General features: G+C 33.7%; 2 protein-coding genes across 4 annotated transcripts in view; both read left to right on the top strand.

Annotated features, from left to right (window-relative positions):
• Positions 1–18,378, top strand: part of LOC142353208 (putative thiopurine S-methyltransferase) — a 332,531-nt gene that overhangs the window by 236,160 nt on the left and 77,993 nt on the right. The window lies entirely within an intron of this gene.
• Positions 1–18,378, top strand: part of LOC142353210 (putative thiopurine S-methyltransferase) — a 257,569-nt gene that overhangs the window by 236,160 nt on the left and 3,031 nt on the right. The window contains exons 2-3 of one of the 2 annotated variants that reach the window (XM_075405438.1): positions 11,927–12,129; positions 12,794–13,073. In XM_075405438.1, coding sequence (XP_075261553.1) covers positions 11,931–12,129; positions 12,794–13,073 — 479 coding nt within the window. In that variant the 5' untranslated portion in view covers positions 11,927–11,930. Of the gene's footprint in view, positions 1–11,878; positions 12,130–12,793; positions 13,074–18,378 lie in introns of those variants that run through there. The other variant, XM_075405437.1, reaches the window with a different exon arrangement.

Raw genomic sequence — 18,378 nt, 5'->3', positions numbered from 1 at the left:
TTTTTGGATGTTCATTGCTCACTAGATCATTCAAATGTGCTTTGCGTGCTTCCGGATGTTTCTCGCGTATGACTTTGAGGACTATTTTGTTGTCAACTTTGTCAGTTGAAGAATGGAGACCAACTTTCGCTTCTGGAAATGTTTCCTGATGACATGTATTTATTAAATAATTTGTGATGGCTTTATTCGGATGGCTTTGTGATGACTTGACTATTGACTACTGTCCAGAATTTATATAAATATATAGGAGCTGGTTGACTTGCCGCCCCGAGTTGACCGACTGACAACTCTCGGACAAACATATTGGATCTTGAAAAAGTTCAAAAACTGGCAACGAAATGGATTCTCTGCTCAAATGAAAGCTACCCATGTTTCTTTATGCTGAATTACACGGCGTACTTTATCTCTTGCAATCATGAGGAAAGAGTATGACACTAGCTTAGATCTCCAAGAAAAGCTCCCTGAAGCCACCCGACAAGATACAAGAGACGAATTCAAAATTCCAAAAAGCCGTTTACAGAAAACCGACAAGTTTTTCCCTGGAGCTAAGTCTCTCTATAACCTAGTTATTAGATGTAAAAGAAACCAATTTGTCAAATTAAAATTACTTCCGATAAAACAAACGTTTTCGAACTTTACGTTTTCGACTTTTACGTTTTCAAACTTTACGTTTGCATACTCTAGTTATTAGAGTATACAAAGACAACGGGCAGTACCTAAACAAGCACACGTTGCTGAGGAATTACTACAAGTTCTTCGAAAAATCTTTCACCGAAAACAATAAGTGCACATGGGGAATATTTTGCAGATGTGGATATTGCAATCCCCTGAACAAATTTAAACTGAACCCTATAAACTGACTTGGAAACACGGGTGAAAACCCATGTGCAAATGCTCTAACGCCTCATCTACTACTACCATGTATTAGGGAAGGGTTTTTTTGGTCTTTCCCATTATAGCCCCCCCATTAAATTATAGCTCCCCCATTATGGTATAATTACCATGATGGCGGGGGGGGGGGGCTATAGGTTATCTGACCACTAAGCGGGGGGGGGGGGCTATAATGGGAAAGACCCGTTTTTTCTAATTGACGGTTTAGCAAATTCAAGTTTTGTACATTTTTAGAGAAAAATGGTAACTAAAGCCGGAGGAGCTGGTGCGTCGGGAGCCCGTCAGCGAAAAGGAGCCGGATCTGGAGCAACTTCTGCTCGAAGCAGCCGGGGAAATGCGGGAAATACCAACATGTGGAAGTTCTATACTGAAGACTCACCTGGTATCAAAGTTGGCCCCGTGCCAGTGCTCGTGATGAGTTTGGTGTTTATCGCATCTGTATTCCTGCTTCATATCTGGGGAAAATATTCTCGAGCATAGACAATTGCCCAAATTGAACCCGTGATTTGACGTTGAAGTGAATTTGGAACGATGGACTGTTCTAGCTAATTCACGAAAAATGTAACCATTTATGTGCTTTGAGAAATATGTTTTGAAGTACCGTTTGTTATAATTTTATTCATGTTTGGAAATTAGATTTATTGTACTGTTTATAAAGAAATCGATGTACTGTTTGGTTGTGGTGTTAATATAAGGATTTTAATCGCGTTTGTTTTGAGCAGGCTTGTGAAAGTTCTCACTGAGGCGCGCAGAGATACAAAGTGACGCCTGAGGAGGTATAGTTCCCAATAACTGACCTCTAAAGGAAGAAGCAAACCGCTCAGTTCGCAAAGTGAAAAAGGGGCACATTTACTTTTCGTTAATTTTTTCTTTGATGTAACGAATAACCGTTATGCTTACTGATACAAAGAAAATAGAAGTAGACAATATAAATTTAAGCTGGAGATTTTTAATGAATTTTAATTGAGAGGTGTACTTCTGCAACTACTGATGCGGCAAGCAGTCGCCGTTGTTTGAGGTGGTCGCATGAATTTTGTGGAGTTTTAAATGAACTGGAAAAGGTTACTAATTCCAGATACCATAAAATTGGTTCACTTGATAGCTAAAAGATTGAACCAATTCATTAATTTTTGGCTGGCGAATTTGTAAAAATGTGCGAACTGAATTCACCTAAGTTGCGTTTTGATACGTATTAAGCCTTAGTCTGAAAAAAGAGCATTAATTTTTGCCCTTCCCCTCGGGAACAATTTAAAATTTTCCTGCTCATTTGAACAACTATAGTTTTGCATTTATTTGCAAAAAGTTTTACGACAAAGTCTGTATCAGATGATCATTATAATGGCTGCATAAGGAAGAGTTTTAAATTAGAGAATTGTAAACAAATACTTAAACAAGTCTAAGATTTTCACAGACGACGTTCTAACCCCGTACTTCTTGAACTATATTTTGTACAACTATAGAAAGGATCTATTCTGTTTCGCCTGCAGTGTCCCCCCATTTTAATTTATGTGTTGCTATATAGCCCATTACTACGTAAAAAAAGCACATGCGTCTGGAGGGCTCAAAAAGTATGCCCACTAAGATGGGCGAAACAAAAAATTGATTTCAATTTTTCTGTGAAAGTGTATTACCATATACGTCCAAAAATCAAAAAATAAACTCACTACTAGATCCATTTGACATATGACCGCAAAAAATACAAATAATATGAAAAATAAATTTTTATTGTAATTTAGTTGAAAAATGTTGCTGGTCTTCTCAATAGTGTCTCATTAATTTTTATTGTTCGACGAAAAGATTCGTTGGACGCATGAACAGCGAGGAGGCAAACTTCATTTCGATCTAGAAGTATTTAATTCCGTTGGATCGGGCAATGAATCAAAGTATCATTCTTCAATAACTTTTATTTTCAATATAACGCTCTCAATACTAATTGTTCCAACCCCTCTTGAGGGGGAGTAACTATATACTCAAATGGTTTTTTATTCAGACAATTTTGGGCGATCGATATATTCATTGTAGAGAGTTGAGACTGGTATCGTTAGAAAGCATGTGGATCCTAGAAAATGGAATAAAAAAGATTTTTTGAATATCTTTTTTTTTGCAGGGAGTTATCGAGGTTTTTATCCGAAACAGTATTCCAGATTGAGGAGCATTAGCTTCCTATTGATTTTCGATGGCACAGATGACATGAATCGTTATTTGAGTAAATTATAGACGAAAGATAAAATGTTCATCATATACGTTAATTTTGGGACGTATGTATTTCAATAGTTCAAATTTACAATAATGGTGTCCAAGTATGTTAGAATATCTAAAATAAAGAAATTTAGCTCAGATCGAATTGGCAAAAGAGCAGCCGAACTATTGTTCTATTTTAATTTAACCCCAATTGTGAGATTATTTGGAGATAAATTGTTGAAAAATCAAGTAAACTATAATAATTAACAAACAAAAAGTGATCCTACTTGTTTGCTGTGGGGAATTTCATCCCCATGCTTGAGGTAGTCATGCATTTTTTTTTGGGTCAGTTGTGGTCCAGTCCTCTTGAGATGCGGATTTTGAGCAGAAGCGAATTTTGAGTTCTAGTTGGGCTTCCAAATCTTATATATATGCTTACTGCTCGACAGTTGCCAATTTTTTTGACTAGCTAAGCCAGGAATAGTTTGTGATGTTTTGAATATTTTGTTTTCACAGGCTATAATTTAAATTTAAGTTTTCAGCAGCTGTTTTTTATCCAAATGAACCGAAATGATTACTTTTAGTTGAGATCGTTTTAATGTAAAGCATCTTCTCTAAATTGGAACCCCTGGTTGCGTTTGGAGTATTCCGGTAGTCCTAATAGATGAATTTTATACTCAGTAGGTAAATTTAATATGCTTATTTTCAGACAAGAGTTATATACAAATTTTGCTCAACAAATGTGCAACTGATTATCTCTCCTCTTGGTTTAACCAATTTTCGAATGCTCTCACAGCTAGTCTCAAAATAAAGGTTAGAACAGAAAACATCTGCCTCTTTTTGTACCGCTCTGTTACAGTACATTATCTGAAGTAATTTGAAACTACAGGCGTAAATTAGGTGGGGTTTTCTCATTCATTGGACTCGATAAAAGATGCTTTCCTGTAAACACTTCTCAACTAACGAAGCCTTCGACGTATTGAAAAACTGCGTGAAAAATCGAGACGCTTTGCCTTGCAAAATGAAATTTTTTCCTCTACGAGTAATGATAAATCCTATTTATGTAACAAGTAGTTTAAGTCAGTTACTTATCGAATCGTTACAGGATTTTATTACGCCATTGTATGCAGATCCCGAAATACTACTATCAAAAATAAGGTTTGCAGTAAGCGAACTATCAGAGCAGCTCCTGAACATACCCTCGGTTATAGCTGTTCCAGGATACGGTTTTCTTGCTAAATGAGGTGTATTTGCAGGACCTATAGTTGATTACGTATTTGATTTTATGCCTTAGTTTGGTTGAGGTCTTGTTAAAGCCATATCTGCTCAATTAGATTGAGGAATTGCCAAACCTTTTTAACCTTGAGCGTGACCTAGGACACAAGAACTTCGAAAAATTTACAAGCGAAACAAAAAATTGATTTCAATTTTTCTGTGAAAGTGTATTACCATATACGTCCAAAAATCAAAAAATAAACTCACTACTAGATCCATTTGACATATGACCGCAAAAAATACAAATAATATGAAAAATAAATTTTTATTGTAATTTAGTTGAAATAGTTGAAAAATGCTGCTGGTCTTCTCAATAGTGTCTCATTAATTTTTATTGTTCGACGAAAAGATTCGTTGGACGCATGAACAGCGAGGAGGCAAACTTCATTTCGATCTAGAAGTATTTAATTCCGTTGGATCGGGCAATGAATCAAAGTATCATTCTTCAATAACTTTTATTTTCAATATAACGCTCTCAATACTAATTGTTCCAACCCCTCTTGAGGGGGAGTAACTATATACTCAAATGGTTTTTTTATTCAGACGATTTTGGCCGATCGATATATTCATTGTAGAGAGTTGAGACTGGTATCGTTAGAAAGCATGTGGATCCTAGAAAATGGAATAAAAAAAGATTTTTTTAATCTTTTTTTTGCAGGGAGTTATCGAGGTTTTTATCCGAAACAGTATTCCGGATTGAGGAGCATTAGCTTCCTATTGATTTTCGATGGCACAGATGACATGAATCGTTATTTGAGTAAATTATAGACGAAAGATAAAATGTTCATCATATACGTTAATTTTGGGACGTATGTATTTCAATAGTTCAAATTTACAATAATGGTGTCCAAGTATGTTAGAATATCTAAAATAAAGAAATTTAGCTCAGATCGAATTGGCAAAAGAGCAGCCGAACTATTGTTCCATTTTAATTTAACCCCAATTGTGAGATTATTTGGAGATAAATTGTTGAAAAATCAAGTAAACTATAGTAATTAACAAACAAAAAGTGATCCTACTTGTTTGCTGTGGGGAATTTCATCCCCATGCTTGAGGTAGTCATGCAATTTTTTTTGGATCAGTTGTGGTCCAGTCCTGTTGAGATGCGGATTTTGAGCAGAAGCGAATTTTGAGTTCTAGTTGGGCTTCCAAATCTTATATATATGCTTACTGCTCGACAGTTGCCAATTTTTTTTTACTAGCTAAGCCAGGAATAGTTTGTGATGTTTTGAATATTTTGTTTTCACAGGCTATAATTCAAATTTAAGTTTTCAGCAGCTGTTTTTTATCCAAATGAACCGAAATGATTACTTTTAGTTGAGATCGTTTTAATGTAAAGCATCTTCTCTAAATTGGAACCCCTGGTTGCGTTTGGAGTATTCCGGTAGTCCTAATAGATGAATTTTATACTCAGTAGGTAAATTTAATATGCCTATTTTCAGAGAAGAGTTATATACAAATTTTGCTCAACAAATGTGCAACTGATTATCTCTCCTCTTGGTTTAACAAATTTTCGAATGCTCTCACAGCTAGTCTCAAAATAAAGGTTAGAACAGAAAACATCTGCCTCTTTTTGTACCGCTCTGTTACAGTACATTATCTGAAGTAATTTGGAACTACAGGCGTAAATTAGGTGGGGTTTTCTCATTCATTGGACTCGATAAAAGATGCTTTCCTGTAAACACTTCTCAACTAACGAAGCCTTCGACGTATTGAAAAACTGCTTGAGAAATCGAGACGCTTTGCCTTGCAAAATGAAATTTTTTCCTCTACGAGTAATGATAAATCCTATTTATGTAACAAGTAGTTTAAGTCAGTTACTTATCGAATCGTTACAGGATTTTATTACGCCATTGTATGCAGATCCCGAAATACTACTATCAAAAATAAGGTTTGCAGTAAGCGAACTATCAGAGCAGCTCCTGAACATACCCGCGGTTACAGCTGTTCCAGGAGACGTTTTTCTTGCTAAATGAGGTGTATTTGCAGGAGTTATAGTTGAATACGTATTTAATTTTATGCCTTAGTTTGGCTGAGGACTTGTTAAAGCCATATCTGCTCAATTAGATGGAGGAATTGCCAACTATGATACCTTTTTAACCTTGGGCGTGACCTAGGACACAAGAACTTCGAAAAATTTACAAGCGAAACAAAAAATTGATTTCAATTTTTCTGTGAAAGTGTATTACCATATACGTCCAAAAATTAAAAAATAAACTCACTACTAGATCCATTTGACATATGGCCGCAAAAAATAAAAATAATATGAAAAAAAAAATTTTTATTGTAATTTAGTTGAAAAATGTTGCTGGTCTTCTCAATAGTGTCTCATTAATTTTTATTGTTCGACGAAAAGATTCGTTGGACGCATGAACAGCGAGGAGGCTAATTTCATTTCCATCAAGAAATATTTAATTCCTTTGGATCGGGCAATGAATCAAAGCATCATTCTTCAATAACTTTTGTTTTCAATATAACGCTCTCAATACTAATTGTTCCAACCCCTCTTGAGGGGTAGTAACTATATACTCAAATGGTTTTTTTATTCAGACATATTTGGCCGATCGTTATATTCATTGTAGAGAGTTGAGACTGGTATCATTAGAAAGCATGTGGATCCTAGAAAATGGAATAAAAAAGATTTTTTTAATCTTTTTTTTGCAGGGAGTTATCGAGGTTTTTATCCGAAACAGTATTCCGGATTGAGGAGCATTAGCTTCCTATTGATTTTCGATGGCACAGATGACATGAATCGTTATTTGAGTAAATTATAGACGAAAGATAAAATGTTCATCATATACGTTAATTTTGGGACGTATGTATTTCAATAGTTCAAATTTACAATAATGGTGTCCAAGTATGTTAGAATATCTAAAATAAAGAAATTTAGCTCAGATCGAATTGGCAAAAGAGCAGCCGAACTATTGTTCCGTTTTAATTTAACCCCAATTGTGAGATTATTTGGAGATAAATTGTTGAAAAATCAAGTAAACTATAGTAATTAACAAACAAAAAGTGATCCTACTTGTTTGCTGTGGGGAATTTCATCCCCATGCTTGAGGTAGTCATGCATTTTTTTTTGGATCAGTTGTGGTCCAGTCCTGTTGAGATGCGGATTTTGAGCAGAAGCGAATTTTGAGTTCTAGTTGGGCTTCCAAATCTTATATATATGCTTACTGCTCGACAGTTGCCAATTTTTTTTTACTAGCTAAGCCAGGAATAGTTTGTGATGTTTTGAATATTTTGTTTTCACAGGCTATAATTCAAATTTAAGTTTTCAGCAGCTGTTTTTTATCCAAATGAACCGAAATGATTACTTTTAGTTGAGATCGTTTTAATGTAAAGCATCTTCTCTAAATTGGAACCCCTGGTTGCGTTTGGAGTATTCCGGTAGTCCTAATAGATGAATTTTATACTCAGTAGGTAAATTTAATATGCCTATTTTCAGAGAAGAGTTATATACAAATTTTGCTCAACAAATGTGCAACTGATTATCTCTCCTCTTGGTTTAACAAATTTTCGAATGCTCTCACAGCTAGTCTCAAAATAAAGGTTAGAACAGAAAACATCTGCCTCTTTTTGTACCGCTCTGTTACAGTACATTATCTGAAGTAATTTGGAACTACAGGCGTAAATTAGGTGGGGTTTTCTCATTCATTGGACTCGATAAAAGATGCTTTCCTGTAAACACTTCTCAACTAACGAAGCCTTCCACGTATTGAAAAACTGCTTGAGAAATCGAGACGCTTTGCCTTGCAAAATGAAATTTTTTCCTCTACGAGTAATGATAAATCCTATTTATGTAACAAGTAGTTTAAGTCAGTTACTTATCGAATCGTTACAGGATTTTATTACGCCATTGTATGCAGATCCCGAAATACTACTATCAAAAATAAGGTTTGCAGTAAGCGAACTATCAGAGCAGCTCCTGAACATACCCGCGGTTACAGCTGTTCCAGGAGACGTTTTTCTTGCTAAATGAGGTGTATTTGCAGGAGTTATAGTTGAATACGTATTTAATTTTATGCCTTAGTTTGGCTGAGGACTTGTTAAAGCCATATCTGCTCAATTAGATGGAGGAATTGCCAACTATGATACCTTTTTAACCTTGGGCGTGACCTAGGACACAAGAACTTCGAAAAATTTACAAGCGAAACAAAAAATTGATTTCAATTTTTCTGTGAAAGTGTATTACCATATACGTCCAAAAATTAAAAAATAAACTCACTACTAGATCCATTTGACATATGGCCGCAAAAAATAAAAATAATATGAAAAAAAAATTTTTATTGTAATTTAGTTGAAAAATGTTGCTGGTCTTCTCAATAGTGTCTCATTAATTTTTATTGTTCGACGAAAAGATTCGTTGGACGCATGAACAGCGAGGAGGCTAATTTCATTTCCATCAAGAAATATTTAATTCCGTTGGATCGGGCAATGAATCAAAGCATCATTCTTCAATAACTTTTGTTTTCAATATAACGCTCTCAATACTAATTGTTCCAACCCCTCTTGAGGGGTAGTAACTATATACTCAAATGGTTTTTTTATTCAGACAATTTTGGCCGATCGTTATATTCATTGTAGAGAGTTGAGACTGGTATCATTAGAAAGCATGTGGATCCTAGAAATTGGAATGAAAAAGATTTTTTTGAATATCTTTTTTTTTTGCAGGGAGTTATCGAGGTTTAAACTTTTGATAAATTGGAGTGAATTCCGTTGATCTTATTCACATTTTCCGGATTTTTCTTCCAAAATTTTGCTTAATTTTGTTAATATTTTCGGCTGTTTTTATTTAATTTTTTGTCAAAAATTCTGGCTAAATTTTTCAAAATTCAGTCTTTTTCATCAAAAACAGCACGAAATTATATTCTGTAGTCCACTTTGATTAATTTTGCAGGAAGTGCACACCCAAACACCACTAACACAATCTTTGTTGACTCAAAAGGGAGCTTTTTTTACTTCAACTTCCGTTGCGAGAGCTCTTGATTAAAACTTTGCCGTTTTTTAATAACTTTTATTTTTGATTTTTTAATTTTGAACATTTATTTTTAATTTCTTAATAAACAAAATATCTATTTCTATAACATTCAAAAAAATTAAGTGTTCTGAATGGACGAGCAGCATTAGCAGTGCTAGTTTTGGGCCAATCTTGGACTGTTACAATCCAAAAATAATTGGGATTTTAGTCAGTCGGTCTTTTTTAAAAAGAAAATTCGATCTTTTTTATATTAATTAATAAACAACATTTCAAATCAAAGTACCTAATTAGCTCCAAACTTTTATATTTAGTTTATTACTTGAAAGTTTTTGGTCGTTTTGAGTTTTAAAAATATTTGATTTTTGAATAAATAATAGCTTATTGAACTTTGCCTCCATTTTTCTCTTAATTTGGTCAACTTATAGCTTAGTGTCAGCAATGAAGGAATGCTTCTTCTCTCTACTGATTTTAAATTCAATCTTTATTTTGGTTGAACACCTTAAGTTATGGTTTTCTGAATTGGATACTACTAGATTTCACATTTTTAATGTCAGGTATTTGACCATTTTTCACGGTCTATAGTTTTGTCACATTATCACGTTCTTGCGTTCTCGGTAGTTCATATATCTCGTTATTGACGTTCAAGATAAAACACAATCGATAATGTTAAAATTCATAAGGATATATACTCTGCTTTTAACGGCTTCGACAATACTTTCGAAGAAATTAATTGAATTTTTTAATTTTGTCGTTTTTACTTTCTTTTTAGTCGTATGAATTGTCCTGTTCAAATACCTGGTTTTATTGGCTTTTCATGGTGTAATAAATGGAAGAATAGCCGATTTTCTGATATTACCAGATAGCTGATGGCTTTCATGACTTAGAAAACAATTGTTTTCCAAAATAAAAAAAAACAAGTTTGCTTTTTAACTTCGCAATTTTGCTCCTTTTACTGTATGTTTTTTACATAGTCTCGTTGATTACAGGCCAAATATGACAATATTGTTGTCAAACCAAGGTGTCAAAAGGATTGGTGTCACAAAATCTAATGATTTTAAGGAATTCGTTATGACTTTACTGGCTTCGATACAGGTTTTTCACAAAAAAAAATTAGTTTTTGACTTGTCATATTTACGTTCTTTTTGTAGACGTAAGATATGTTCTGGATAATTGCAGGTCTCAAGGGCTTCCTTTGTAAGAGTAAATGAATCAATTTAATTTTTGCATTTGGTAATTAATGGCTTTCATGTCCTTGGAATTAATTTTTTCTCGAATAAAATTCAAGTATTACTTAAATTTGGCATTTTTTTCTTCTTTTATCTACTTGTTACCGGGTTTCATTAATGAGAGGTCGCATAATGTGTTATCGGTGTTCGAAGAAAGTGCAATCGAACATATTTTGAGGGCCAAAGTATGGCCTTACGGCTTCGAAAGCGTTTTCTGGCAAAATTTAACTGATTTTTTGTTGTCTGTTTGTTGTTCTTTTTGTAACCGCATAAAAATTGAATACCGACAGTTCCTAATTTCCATTTTTAGAAACACTGGTAATTGTTAACCTATGCGAAATTTTAGTTGATTTCTAATGGTTTTCATTAATTAAAATTAATCGATTTAAAAAAAATTAAATTTTCAAATTAACTGTTTTTGTTCTTCATTGTCTAATTGTTACGAAGCCTTATTGTGGACTGGTCCCATATATTTTTTGGTGAATAACAAGTTATTTTGTTTAGTTTCTGTTTTATCTGACAATATTTGACTTTGCTATTATGTTTTGTTTTTCAAAACGGACATAAATGTTTTGATGCAATTAATGTTTGTTGTTGTTGTTGTTTGATTTTGCTGTTCGTCTTGACTCGCTTTCTTAGTATTGGCATATTTCATGAATGTAATGCATCTGATTTGGGATCGCAGATCTTCGGGCTTTCTTGTTTTTCACTTAAATTCAAACTTTGTTTTAATTGTTTTGCATTATTTTTGGCAGCTGCGATTTTAGCCAGTTCCAATTGAAAAGCGGTATTTTCGCCCGGAAGATATAACAGGATTTTGTCTTTCTGATTTAACTTCATTTCTAAAGTGTACTTTTGAAATCGTGTTTTTTGTTCGAACGCTAATCTGGTGAAGTACTTGGTGATCGTTGGGCTTTTCTTTTCATATTTTTGTTTATTCGATTGTTTACTTCTATCAAGTTCCTTAGTTTTTTATTTAATGCGCCGGCTTAAATTCTTTTGGAGCAATTAATCCGACAGTGGACACTTGTTGTCCGCTCTGAGGTGTGACTTTTATCTGTTGATGAACCTCTTGAAAATTTGATTGAAAATTTTGTTGCAAATTATTGTATATGTCAATATTTCTAATTTGTACGTGTAATTAAGAAGACTTTCTTCGGGAAGCTTGTCTGCTCCAATTGTGAAAATATATAAACAAAATACTGGTTTGCTTGAATCATCATTCCACGAAGTAGCGAAAATCGGTGGTCGATTGACCAATCGATTCACACGTGAAGCCAACAGGTAGGTTTTTGTTACAAAATTGGTGGATATTTTAAGATATTTGACCTACGAGATAAACTGGGCCAATTCCTGAACTCCAATTCCAGTTAGTTATGAGCCATTTGGACTACTGGCATGAAAAATGGAAAGCAAGCGATACTCCCGGCTTCCACAGACCTGTTCTAGTTCCAGCTATTGAAAAACTGCAGCACCAGATTATTCCAGAAGACAAGTCCATGGCTATCTTCATACCGCTATGTGGGAAAGCATTAGAAATAAAACACTTCATTGATCTAGGGTGCAAAATCATAGGCAAGTTAATTTTGAGAAAGTTTGAATGTTTTCATAGTGATAAGCTACCAACTCTTGGCTGGTTTAGCAACATTGCTTTCAGAAAATACTGGACTGACTTCATATAAAGCATGATTTATCTCTGAATGTTGTTACCCAATCAATTCAATAGTTTTCCTCATTTGAAAGCTTAGTTTTTCTTAACTTTGGAAATTTAGGGAAAAAGTAATTGACTGTCCGTATTTGAATGCCGACTCTAAGGCTGGAACTTCCAATGTTGGCCTCCCACTTTAAAATAGAAAAGTTAGCGATCAGTAGGAATGACAATTCTTTAAAGGGTTTGGTAGAAAAAAATCGTAAATTTTGAGACTGGTTACAATTTTGACGTCTTATTTGCTGCAAACGTGATTGATGGGTGCTTCTACTCAGAGCTTTGGATTTTTTAATTTTGATTAAAAAAATCAGCAAAGATATATCTGAGTGGGACAAGACTTGTCACGTCTCTGTTTTTGCTGATAGTTTTCAATAATGGATAAAGTCATGTGAAATGAGGCTGTTATGATCTCTGGAGTAGTTTCTCGATAAGTGAAGGTAGATTGGTATGTTGAAGACATTGAAATACCTTGAACAAAAGTCTCGCGTGACGTCATAATACAGACAAATGTAACTTTTTTATTATCTTCAGGCCTTGAGTTCAGTGAAAAAGCGATATACCTCTTGTCAGAGGAAAATCAGTTCGGTTTGCAAGAGAGTGCAATTGAAGGGTTTGGGAAAGTGTTCCAAAATGCAGAGAAAAGTATTCAAATTTACTGTGGAGACTTGTTTGAATTTTCAAAAGATACTCTTGTTGAGAACTGTGAGATTGGAGCTGTAATTGACAAGGGAAGTTTTGTGGCTATTGATCCTGAGATGCGGGAGAAGTACTTGCAAGTTATGGCGAGTTTTGTCGAGTCGCCCAAATGTCGGTAAGTTTGAATTCCTATTGTCTTGATCGAGGCAATGCTTTGATCCATGGCGTTAAAGGTCTGTCTGCATTGGGGTGTCCATGAAAGTTTGCAGTGACTTATTTGCCAAGCTATACTGCAGGCTATGAACAATTATTAATTGCTGCAGAACAAAGTTTGAAGCAAGGGTTTTAGTCGTGTGCCTTTTGTTTCGATGTCCAAAAGAGGAGCACTCTATGAAAATTTTAAACTTGAAAAATTGTATATCAAATTGATTAATAGCCTCACAGCGATAGCTGGGGCTATTATTGGCCTTCTCTTGGTTTTTTACAATTCAAAGAGTTTGAATTGTATTGGGGCGTTGTATTTTTTTAAGATCTGTTCACACATTCTGTTCATCATGATTTTACTTTGATTTTTACTGTATTTTCAATTTTTCGGATCGGATTTTTTTCTGAATGGTTTTCTCAATCCATTCAATCTTCATTCTAGGCCTAGTTTTTGGTTTGAACCAAATTTCCATTTCTCACTAGTGGTTTTTTTCACATGCGGCATTTTGAAATTGACTTTCTGTTTTTTTAATTTTTTGTCTGATTTTTCAGAAATGGATTTCCCAATTCACTCAGTCCTTTTTAGGTCAAGTTTTTTGTTTAGCCAATGAAAATTTATTGAATTGTACGTCAGGACTTGTCCTGCTATGTTTTTTTTAATTCCGTCGTCAAGATTTTTGTTACGACCATATGACGTCACAGCCACTTTTTGTTCTTTCGTTCATGCAATTTCAACTGAATTGCGTGCGTGACGTCATTTTTCGCTCTCATCGGAGCGAGTTTTTTCATTCGCGTGATTAAATATTTGGTCACACTTACCTCCCTCTCAAAAATGACTTCCTCACTTTGAAATGGACTTTTTTTACTTTAATTCAAAGACATAAGGTCAAATGGGTGTTTGTCATTCTAAATGAAGGTTATTTGAGAGCAGCTAATAGAGAGAGCAAGAATTTTTTTGTTTTTGACATAGGCTTAAGAATATGTGATCCCATTGTAGTTTGTGTGCCCCATTATTGGAGGAATAACAGACTAAAAATTTTCCCATGCTTTTTTTCGCTTGTCATAGCTTCCATAGTTAACTGATAAGTAAGTCACTGGTTATCAACCACTGAATTTTTTAATTGCATTGATAGAATTTTGACAAAATTTGTTAAATTTCTTAACTTGTTTTTCAATAAAAAACAAAAACTATATTAGAGCAACACTTTGCTCGTTATGTTGATTCTATGTCAACAACATTATATTTAGAGTAAAGTTTGGGACCTTTGCGGGTTGCGACCCCACAATCTCTTAATTGATTGCAATCCTGTGCTCTCCACTGAGCCAACTGGTCCACACTGCGAGAGTCTTACTATGCTCTCTTATCTTGAGATATCATTTCAAGCTCCATCGTAAGATCACAACTTACTTACTAGAGTGTATACTCTAACAAACTAAATGTTTCTAGAATCCCTTTCTTGCTGCCTTTTTATTTTTACTTTATTAAATCATTAGAAAAATGTGAAGTTGGCAGAGGACTATATTTATAGTTTTTCAAGTTGCAAAATCAAAATATGACAAGTCATGAACGTTATTTTTTTGAGGAAAAGGCAATAGAATTTGGCTATTTGTCTTGGTCAAAATATTCGATGAGAAATGAAAAATTTTGTAGATTATACTAAGTTAACACCCATTGAGGTCGATTTTGTCCGAATGAGTAGTGCAAGATTTTTGCTTTTTTTGTAATGATCTGCTTGATCTTAAAAGCCTCAGATTTATCGCATCCCTTTTGTGATTCTTTTTTACCAGTGAAGGTATGAGGTGTTGAAGGTGTTTTCAAAGTTGTCCTCAAAACATTTGTCGTCGGAAAACGGTAACGGCAAACTATTAAAATGATTCTTATTTATCTGAAAATAGATAATTGTGCCAAATTTTAAAATTTATTTGTTTTAAGCGTTATTTATCTCGCCTGCCTGGGCGGCGTTTCCGTATTGAGTGACCAGAATTTGGAGATATATCTCGTTGTCAAATTGATCGAGAGTATGGTCACGATAGCCACAAGGTCCTTCATGTTTCTTCTAGCCGCTTGTGTTTTAAGTTAGTTTTATAGTAAGTTTTGCTTGTACCCTTGATAGATAATAGTTCGCTGTATCTACGTTGCTTCACTGTATGCCATTTCAGAACAGCCTGTAAGTTGAAGCCATGAAGTGTACAGTGGATTGATGCTTTTCAAAGAATTCAAACAAACGAGTTCAGTAGAACAAGTAACTTATTGGACACCTTTTGCTTGTACTACTTAGTTAACAAAAATTATATGCGTCTGGCAACTCAATTGTTATATCTCCAATCAAACATTTAATAAAGCGCCTGCTTTTAGTGTCTGAAGAGTGGGATAGATAATTGTTCCGACCACTCTTGAGGGGGGAGGAACTATATACTCAAATGGTTTTTTTTGTTCAGTCAATTTTGGCCGATCGATATATTCATCGTAGAGAGTTGAGACTGGTATTATTAGCAAACTTGTCCAGCCTAGAATATGGAATTAAAAAGATTTTTTTGATTTTCGTTTTTGACAGGGAGATATCGAGGTTTAAACTTTCGAGAAAATAGAGTGAATTCCGTTGATTTCATTCACCTTTTGGAATTTTTGATTAAAATTTCGCCAATTTTGATAAAATTTAATACAATTTTTCAAGAAAATGTTGTTGATTTTACATTTAAGGACAAAATATATTGTCGGCTATTTTCATTGAATTTTTTTTTGTCACAAATTCCGGCTAAATATTTCAAAAATTCAGACTTTTTCATCAAAACAGCACGAAATAAGTTTCTTTAGTCCACTCTGATTAAATTTGCAGGAAGTGCACACCCAAACACCACTAACACAATCTTTGTAGACTGAAAAGGGGGCTAATTCCACTTCAACTTCCCTTGAGAGTGCTCTGTAAATAAATTTTTGCCGTTTTTTGCTAACTTTATTCGTTGGTTATCAAAAACGCAGCATTTATTTTTGATTCTTTAACCAACAAAATATCTATATCAATGACATTCCAAAAATTAAATATCCCTAATGAACAATCAGAATTAGCAGGACTAGTTCTGTACCAGTCTTGGACCGTTACAATCCAAAAATAATTCGGATTGTCAGTCGGTTTTTTTATAAAAAAAAATTCGATCTTTTTTATATTAATTAAATAACAGAACATTTCAAATCAAAGCTCACTAGTGATAGGTCCTATTGGCTTCCGAATGAGCTCGAAATGAATTTATCTAGTTGATTGATTGAAAGCTTATGGTCGTTTTGACTTTTAAAATATTTGATTTTTAAATAAAAAATGGCTTATTGAACTTTGCCTCCATTTTTCTTATAATTTAGTCAACTTGTAGCTGAGTGTCCGCAATCAAAGAGTACTCCTTCTTTCTGCTGAATTCAAATTTAGTCTTGTTTGCGGTTTTACGCCTTGAGTTATGGTGTTCTGGCTTTGCTACTACTAGATTTCACAATTTTTATTTTTTAGGTATTTGCCCATTTTTCATGTTTTCTAGTTTTGTCAAATTATCACGTTATTGTCAACTCATATATCACATTTTTCGCGTTCAAAATAACGCAAAATTGATAATATTTAAATCCTTAAAGATAAAGATTGTTGTTCTTTACCGCTTCGACAGTACTTTCTCGAAAAATTTAATTGATTTTTTTATTTTTGTCTTTCACTGTCGTTTTTACTTTGTCTTTTTAGTCGTATTTAATTTCCTCTACAATGACCCCGTTTGACTGGCTTTTCATGGAAGAGTAGATGAGCCGGTGTTCTGATATTAGAAGATAGATAATGGCTTTCGTGACTTTGAAAACAATTGTTTTCCCAAATAAAAAAAAAATTTCAACTTCCCAATTTTGTTCCTTTTATTGTCTGTTTGTTTCCTGGTCTCAATAAATAGAGGTTAAAGATTACATTATTTTTGTCAAGGGAAGGTGTCAAAGCTGATTGGTGTCATAAAATCTAATGTTCTTTGCAAAGATTTCGACACGGATTTTTCACAAAAACAAAGTAAATTAGATTTCGATTTTTGTTATATTTGACGTTCTTTTTGTAGACGTAAGACAATTTCTGGTAATTGCAGGTATCAAGAGCTTGCTTTTGAAGAATGGACGAACCTATTCAAATTTTTCATTTTGTAATTAATGGCTTTTATGTCTTTGGAAATAAATTTTTTTTCGAAAAAAAGAAATATTACATAATTCTGCATTTTTTCTTTTTGATATAATTGTTACCTAGTTTCATTAACGAGAGGTCACATAATACATTTCAAGGGAAGGTGTCAAAAGGGATTGGTGTCACAAAATCTAATTGTTGCTTATTTTCATTAATGAGCGGCCATATAATACATTATCGGTGTTCGACGAAGGTGCAATCGAACATAGGCTTTACGGCTTCCAAAGCATTTTCGGGCAAGTTTTAATTGATTTTTAGTTTGTTGTCTATTTGTTGTTCTTTTTGTAACTGCATAAATACTTGAATACCAAGAGTTCTTAATTCCCTTCTATAGAAGCATTGGTAATTGTAAACCTATGGGATATTTTAGTTGATTCCTAATGGTTTTCATTACTTTGAAATTAATTGTTTTTTTTTAAAAAAATTCAGCGATTTTTCTAACTTAAAAGTTTCTGTTCTTTTTTGTCTAATTGTTACCAAGCTTTATTATGAATTGGTGAATAACCATTTTTTTCTGGTGAATTACAAGTTATTTTGTTTATTTTCAGTTTTATCTGACGCTATTTTGACTTTGTTATTAAGTTTTGTTTTTTAAAACGGACATAAGTTTTTTGATGTAGTTAATGTTTGTTGTTGTTGTTTGATTTTGCCGTTCGGGTTCGCTCGCTTTCTTAACATCGGCATATCTCATCAATCTAATGCATCATTTTTTTTACTCCACTGAGCTTTGGAGGCTATCTTTTCGTTCATACACCAGTTTTTTTTTGAAAAATACTCTAATTTTTTGTGTTTTTCCATCTCTTCCTCATTTGGTAGACAATTATGCCAAAATTGTTGATGTACGGGGTCGGAACCTTATGTGCGATCGCACATTACCAAGCCTCCTTGTTGAATTCAAATTCAATGAAGTCAAATATTAATTAGTCCAACTATATAAAAGTTCGTTTTTGTTTAATCATTACTCGTAATTGGGGAACTATATTATAGCCTATATTTCTTTTCGTTCTCCAGCCAAAGTTGAAACCTTTTCTATGCATTCTAGAAGAACAACAGTGGTAACATTTGAAAGCTTAAGTGTACAAT

Source organism: Convolutriloba macropyga, chromosome 14, assembly GCF_964194025.1.
Source record: "Convolutriloba macropyga chromosome 14, txConMacr16.3, whole genome shotgun sequence".
Taxonomy (NCBI): domain Eukaryota; kingdom Metazoa; phylum Xenacoelomorpha; order Acoela; family Convolutidae; genus Convolutriloba; species Convolutriloba macropyga.
Note: the sequence above shows the minus strand (reverse complement) of the source record. Positions and strands in the feature narration are given on the sequence as shown.